Source organism: Eleutherodactylus coqui, chromosome 6 (assembly GCF_035609145.1).
Source record: "Eleutherodactylus coqui strain aEleCoq1 chromosome 6, aEleCoq1.hap1, whole genome shotgun sequence".
NCBI lineage: Eukaryota > Metazoa > Chordata > Amphibia > Anura > Eleutherodactylidae > Eleutherodactylus > Eleutherodactylus coqui.
Window position 1 is genome coordinate 72,519,263 of NC_089842.1, and position 8,215 is coordinate 72,527,477.

General features: G+C 40.9%; 1 protein-coding gene across 1 annotated transcript in view; it reads right to left on the reverse strand.

Annotated features, from left to right (window-relative positions):
- Positions 1–7,845, reverse strand: part of POU2AF2 (POU class 2 homeobox associating factor 2) — a 34,544-nt gene extending 26,699 nt beyond the window's left edge. Inside the window, exons 1-2 of the mRNA XM_066609360.1 lie at positions 7,782–7,845; positions 4,293–4,402 (exon numbers count right to left, since the gene is read on the reverse strand). Coding sequence (XP_066465457.1) covers positions 4,293–4,402; positions 7,782–7,845 — 174 coding nt within the window. The remainder of the gene's footprint in view (positions 1–4,292; positions 4,403–7,781) is intronic.
- Between the last annotated feature and the right edge of the window lie 370 nt (positions 7,846–8,215).

The window sequence follows — 8,215 nt, forward strand, 5'->3', positions numbered from 1 at the left end:
TTTGGCACGAGCATTGATTATGTCATAAATAGGAAACACTAATGGGTCCCAACTCCATTATTCAATTCTATGCGCAAAAGAATTAGCGTCCAAATTTTACGTACGGAATCTAATTTTCTCACTTCCCGATGTCACAGAAACAGGAAATTTGGCACGAGCATTGATTATGTCATAAATAGGAAAAGCTAATGGGTCCCAACTCGATTATTTAATTCTATGTGCAAAAGAATTAGCGTCCAAAATTTTACGTACGGAATCTAATTTTCTCACTTTCCGGTGTCATAGAAACGTGAAATTTGGCACGAGCATTGATTATGTCATAAATAGGAATAGTTCATAGGTCCCAACTCGGTTATTTAATTCTAGCGCAAAAGAATTGGCGTCAAAATTTTACGTGCGGAATGTAATTTTTTCACTTTCCGGTGTCATAGAAACGGGAAATTTGGCACGAGCATTGATTATGTCATAAATAGGAAACACTAATGGGTCCCAACTCCATTATTCAATTCTATGCGCAAAAGAATTAGCGTCCAAATTTTACGTACGGAATCTAATTTTCTCACTTCCCGATGTCACAGAAACAGGAAATTTGGCACGAGCATTGATTATGTCATAAATAGGAAAAGCTAATGGGTCCCAACTCGATTATTTAATTCTATGTGCAAAAGAATTAGCGTCCAAAATTTTACGTACGGAATCTAATTTTCTCACTTTCCGGTGTCATAGAAACGTGAAATTTGGCACGAGCATTGATTATGTCATAAATAGGAAAAGTTCATAGGTCCCAACTCGGTTATTTAATTCTAGCGCAAAAGAATTAGCGTCCAAATTTTACAAGCGGAATGTAATTTTTTCACTTTCCGGTGTCATAGAAACAGGAAATTTGGCACGAGCATTGATTATGTCATATATAGGAAAAGTTAATGGGCCTCAACTTGATTATTCAATTCTATGCGCAAAAGAATTAGTGTCCAAATTTTATGTACGTAATCTAATTCTCTCACTTCCTGATGTCATTTTACATAAAGTAAACGTCACATGGTTACCTCCACGTGGTATTTCCTGGGTAATGCAGAGAATTATGCAAAATGGTGAACATATGTTTTTCCGGTATCTCTAAAGTAAGCACGACTTCATAAGATTTTCCGTGTGAACACCAGATAAACACCAGTACCAAATTAACTCGGGTGAAGCCGGGTATATCAGCTAGTATATATATATATATATATATATATATATATATATATACTCAAAACTTGGAGAATGAAACTGACAATAACTAAACTAAACAATAGGGGGAAGGGAAATGCCACCTATGCTAACTGATACAGGAAAAACAATGACTAGAAGCAGAGTGATCGCCCTGACGATCAGGAACCAGCTTCATGTCAGGAAACTGGGGGCTACTATACAACAGCATAAGGAAACAGATGTAATACCAGATTAGTAAGTATAGACACCAAGGACTTATGTGACTGTGAGGCAAACCAGATGAATGGGGACCAGACTTCCACATACAGAGAAATAACGTTTTTCTTCTTAGAGGAGAAGCCAGAATATATATACTATAATAGTGGCTTATTGGCCAGCTGGGGACACCACCACCCTGTTGACTAATCAGACCACATATACCAGACTAGCTGATATAGCCGGCTATGGCCGAGTTAACTTGATACAGGTGTTTTCATGTTGTTCGCACTGAACGTTTTATGGAGTCATGGTTACTTTAGAGTAATCAAGGAATAAAATATGTACACATAGAGAATCATAAGATTCTCCTCAGGCTGCAATGTCCATCTACAGAATGTGCCACTTCTCCCATTCTTCTCACTTTTTACCCTTAAAGGCAACGCCCCTTTTTATATAAATTTATCCCCAGACTAGAGGTTGCAGCCCCTTCTTTGCCTTAAAGGCATGCTCCATCCCTGCAGTCCATGGCTGCTTTCTTCTGCTCAGTAAATGCACACAGAGTTGGCTTAGATTCTTTTTAATATATACACATAGAGAAGCATTAGATCGTGCTCAGTATATACACGTAGAGGTGAGGTACATTCTTCTCAGTATACAAATTATTTTCTTAGGCTTTAAGGTTTCTGAGAAAAGAACTATCTCATGCATCACAGATTTTTTCACGCTTAGAACTGATTGAAGTTATGACCCTTTTACTTCTCTTATTTAGGATGTAAAGAATGGATGTTGCAAATTTCATGTTTGTAAGGTTCAGATGTGTGCCATTAGTTACATTACATAGGGGGTCACTTACTTTTGCACTTAGAATAGAAGTTGTGACCCCTTTATTTTTCCTATTTAGGACCTAAAGAATGCTTGTGCCGTATGTCACGCTTCTAAGACACTGGGAAGTTACATTACGTAGGGGTGTCAATATTTTTGCAATTAGCATTGAATAGTTAAGTTGTGACCCCTTTACTTTTCCAATTTAGGACCTAAAGAGTGCTCCTGCCAAGTGTCATGTTTGTACAAAACTGCGAAGTTAGAGAATTAGATTAGGTACATTAGAGAGGAGTGCCCATACTTTTGCACTTAGCATTGAATTTTCGAATTGCAATCCATTTACTTTTCCTATTTAGGATCTAAAAAATGCTCCTGCCAAATTTAATGTTTATCCGACACCAGGAAGTTAGAGAATTAGATTAGGTACATTACATAGGGGTGCCAATGCTTTCACACTTAGCATTGAATTTTCAAGTTGTGACCCATTTACTTTTCCTATTTAGGACCTATAAAATGCTCCTGCCAAATTTCATGTTTGTACGACATCAGGAAGATAGATAATTAGTAGCTAGTCAGTCAGTGAGTTAGTCAGTCAGTGAGGGCTTTCACCTTTATATATATAGATAATGTGACCTGGTCGGCGGCTGGTGCCAAACGACAGAGAACATGTGCCAATGCTCCTAACACATGGCCCGGGCTGACATGGCATCAACCCAGGTCTGCCTCTGTGTAACGGACATCACACTGCGATAAGTTAAAGATGCAACATCATAGAACTCTGGGGTGGATGCCATGTGGACTTATCGCCTTATTCAACTTGCAACACACAGGTTCACCTGGAAGGCCGCCTGCAGACGGGTGGGTCGGATCCGGCGGCGGGACCCGACCAGAACGCCTGCAGGGACCAGCGCGTACTCACCCGCGGCTCCGGCTGTTTGATGTGCCGGCTTGCCGGGCAGCCGGTGCATGCGCAGACCGGAGCCGGCGGCGGGTGAGTGACGTTTCTGTGCGGGGCTTTATGAGATTTCGCGCGGCCAAACCGCGGCCGTCTGCATAGGATTGTGTTTGTTAACGCAATCCTATGCAGGCTTCCAGCGGCGGAAATCCTGCAGGAAATCCCACCGCTGAATTTCCGCTCATGTTCCGCTTAAAACATTTTTAATGTGCAGCAAAACTTTTTAAGTTTGTTTCCATTGATATGAAATGTATGTATCAGAGTGTCATTAAACGTGAGCTGTGAGGATTTGAATTTGGGAAGATCATTTGTAATAACCCTGTGTATAGGCTAATCAAATGAAATAGACCATTCTACTACCTATGGACTAAAGCACACATTAAAGGGGTTGTCCATTTCTGACCGATACAGGACCCATCTTCCTGACAGGTCATTAAGAGTAGATTGGTGGGTGACCTTACTTGGGAACCTGGGCAATCAGTAGTTTGCTCAGCTGATGTTATTATGGAACCCCTTTTTTATTTGCAGTTGCTCAGATTGGCCTGCAATAGGTAGATGCATTATAATTGAAAACCTTGTAAAATAAAACATTTTTGAAAATTTGACATTATCCTAATTGCTTTTCTATGTGAAAATGGACAGTGAAAGACAAAAACTCAGGACACAGAAATGGCAGTCGTGAAATAATAAAGGTGACAAATAACATTACTTCGAATTTTCTACAAAATTGCACAAATCACTGCCCGTAAGTACATTAGAGGTAATTTATTATCGTACATGTGCCAGCATGATGCCTCCTAATACATATGGTGAATATTCAGGACACCAGTCAGCCAAATAGGAAATTAACGCCACCTAGGAGTTTATGTAGATACCAATTTCTGACATAAATGATAGCAAACATGACAGGCCTCAAGTGGTCATGACCCTTAATCCAAAGCCCCATTCAGTTTTTTTTTTTAGAAAGAGGCGAAGCCAGCGCAAAATAGCAAAAAAGTTGCACATTTTTGACACACAAGATACCGTATGCTAAAATCTAGAACTTTTTAATGCCAGTTTTCTGGTGCACAGTGTTAAATAAAACTGCCCTATATTAAGAGCTCACATTTGATCTTGATCCTGTCGTCTGCCTGGACCTCTTCTCCGCTAGAAGATCCTTGACCGTATGCTTTACTCGGACACCTTGGTAGACTCGCTTGTTGAAGTCAGTTGGAACTAACAAAAAAGAGAATAAAAGAGCTGTAATTTAGGTAAATTAGTTTGCAATTAAAAAAAATGAATGCCTATGCAAGTTTCCTGAAGTTACCATGACCACATCTGTGGTGACCAGTATCTGATATGGGAAACTCAAAAGGGACTGGTTAGATTTCAGCACATTTGAGCAGTGTTATATAGGTGCATGGGGGTCCATTATCATTACTATGATTTGTAAATATTAAGTCTCCTGTTGCATTTTAATAGAGCATGAAATTCATTAAAGAGTTTCAAACTTAAACAGTGTATCAAAATTAATACATGATATGGGTTGTCTGGTAGTCATGGGTTCCTGGAAAAGAAAAATTCTGTAAAAAGAAAGGATAAAATAAAATAAATTTATTAACAAAATGTACAAAAAGAAAACTGGTAGAAAGAGGTCTTAAAGGGGTTATCTGGCCAGTAATAAATGTTTTAAAAGGGTCAGCATGACTTAAAGACAAAGAAAAGACCATCAAATACTACTAATGGTCTGACACTGTCTGGGTCCCCCACTCTTCTCTACTTCTTGACATGGAAATGTAAGTACTCAGTCGATCACTGCAGCCTGTGGTTCGTTTAGCAGTTAGCAGAGTGAGTATGACTTATTTTGACTCTTGTCAAAAATGGACCTGTTGGACAGCCCTATGAAAGAGACTGTAAAATTGTAATGACCCCAGTTAGACGCAAGGCAACAGAACTAGATTTCACCTATAGCAATTATCTTCCCAGGTACCAATGACATCTCCCAGTACTCAGATATACCCAGGATTTACAGTATGGCTGAATTCTCTAAAAACTGGAAAGTCAAATGCAATTAAGAAGCACACATCAATATTATTAGGTAACAAAAATGCAAGGAGAGGAAGTCACCAATATGTCAGAAACTGAATGTCAATGGTAATCAGATCATGGTACAAACTAATGATGGTGTTGGCTGTCATATAATGGCATAGGTGGGTGATGTTTAACAAATAAAGACAAAATGACAATAACTGACCCTAACTATAGATTTATCTATGTCTCCCAGTAATCTATCCATGATGCTGATCCTAACAGCAGACACCACTGTCCTTAAATATCCCTAAAGATATCCCTAATGGAAACCCTATCTGAAACACTAAAAACCAAAAACAAGAAAAACAAACTGAGAAGAACTGATCTAAAAAACAAGAAAAAACAAACAAATACAATCAGGAAAAAAGCAACTGACAAGCTGCAAGGCTAAGGCCTTAGTCAGACGGGCTTTTTTAGCCGCGATTTGCGCATGCGCATGCGTCCGGCGATTTTATAAAACCATTGCTTTGCAATGGTATCGGACACATGAGCGCTTTTTATGCGCTCGTCCGATAAATTATAGAACAAAAAATCGCAGATCGCACCTATCTGCGATTCCTGTTCTCTTCTCTATATGCGCTCAATGGGGCCGGCGGCAGCAGCGCCGACCCCATTGAGAACATATAGAAGACAAATCATTCTTCTCTGCCACAGCTGTAACAGCTGTGACAGAGAAGAACGATGTTTGCCCATTGAATTCAATGGAGCGGCAATACAGCGGCAATATATAAACCCTTCCCTGCAATTCATTCTAAAATGTGTTAAAATAAAAAAAAATTGTATACTCACCTTTCCGCTGCAGCCGGAGTCCAGCCGTGGCTGCTGTCAGTTCTCCTGAACTGCTTCTTGGCACTATTCAGCCGGCGGGGCTTTAAAATCCCCGCCTGCTGAATGATCTGCCTCTGATTGGTCACAGCCCTGACCAATCAGAGGCTGAAAACACTCACACACCCATGGGTGAGTGACTGCTGCCTCTCAGCGCTGAGCCAATCAGGGGCAGGTCTGACTCACATCCATTCATGAATTCATGAATGGGTGTGAGTGAGGCATGCCTCTGATTGGCTCAGCGCTGAGCCAATCAGGGGGCAGGTCTGACTCACACCCCTTTACACCCACTGCAGGACGGCCGCACGGAGCTCCGGCTGCCGGAAGAAGGTGAGTATACAATTTTTTTAAATTTTAACACATTTTAGGATGCATTGCAGGGAAGGGCTTATATATTTAAGCCCTTACCGACAATTCATCCCGGGCTCGCCCGCAGCGCATTGCTTTAAATGGAGACGGCTGTATTGCCGTCTCCATTGAATGTAATGCGCTGGACAGCTCCGGCCCGTTTCTAATGAAACGCGGCTAGGAGCAGATTTTCGGGCGATTTGCGGGCGACTTGCGCGCACCGGTCACGTGATTTGCGGATGCGCATCCGTCATGCGATCCGCAAATCGCGCGAAAAAACGCCCGTCTGACTAAGGCCTAAGAAGCAAGAACTGGACTAGGAATAACCACAGTAATACAACTATACTGGCAAGAAGCATAGCTAGACTATGAACAATATACAAGAAGCATGGTAAGAATACTGGTTTAAAATGCACATAGCTTATGCTATGACCAGCAACACATTGCAGAAGCAAGGAGTATTTAAAGAGAGGCTAACCAATCAGGAACTCCTCTCCAAACAAGGCTGTAAGGGATCAGCTGTGAAATAGTTGCATAGCAATTGCCTCAACAACTAGCAGAGAATGACGAAACAGAAGTATTTCTGCTGATCATAACAAATGTAGATTTTTGCCACTTTTTCTTCCCTTTCTTTTCTGTTGATCTTTAGTATATATGACAACTAATCACTAAAAACACCGTAGGAATGTGCCACAAGGTATTCAAGATCCCATTCACATATATACAATCCCCAAGGTGTCGGGAGAGCTGCAGGACATATGGAGGGCTTCCCTTAAAGGAGAAAGCCCCCCAAAAAGAGAGATACAAATAATGTTCTATTGGAAAAAACATCTCTGCGCTTCGTGATAATGTGATATGGTATGAGCAGAATACTTGTCCAAATAACTGAAGTTATAACAAAGAAAGACACTTACTGGACAGGAGGGGGATTTGATAGTCAGAAGCCCCCTCCTTGAAGTGTCAACTCCAACATCAGAGGTAAGTACACTTCAATCCACTGGGGTACAGTCCAAAGCTTTAACAGACAGGCAACGCGTTTCGGTGCTTAAACATTAACACCTTTTGGCCCGGGTGCAAAAATTCAGCCCCCATACCCGCTGCTACTTTACATGGCTACTACACCCTAAAACTATTATATATAAGTTTTGGGGGTGTAGTAACCATACAAAGTAGCAGCGGGGGCGGAGAGGGGGATTGTTTTAATAGGGGGCCCAAGCTGAACTTGTGCACCTGGGCCCATAACATACTGTATACAGGTAAGCATATCTATAAGAAAACATTTATAACACGGCAATGTAATTCAGTCACAGATACCAGTTCTAAAAAGGAACAATGACTGCAGTGCAGTAACCTCCAGGGATTACAAATGTTATCTTCTCTGACTGATGTTGCGCACTTTCTCTTTTCTTCTCCATTCAGCCCAGAACACCATAAAGACTTCTTAAAGCTACAACTCAACTCTGCACACTCTTCCCATCCTGCCGCTAATGACAATGCCCCTCTCAGTGCCTCCCAAGGTAAAAGTACCCACTTTTGTGCCCCACGAAATACTGATTGCACACAATAAAAAGTCTCCCGTAGTGACCATCCCAAGAAATAGTGCCTTCTTTGTGAACCACACTGTAATAACACCCCTTTATGTCTCACATAGTAATAATTCTCCTATGTGCCCCACAAGTAATAATGCCCACTTTGTGCCCCAGAAAAGTAATTATACCCTTCTGTGCTCACAAAGTAATAGTGATTTCTTGGTGCCCCTTTAAGAGTTTGTTCAAGTATTTTTTT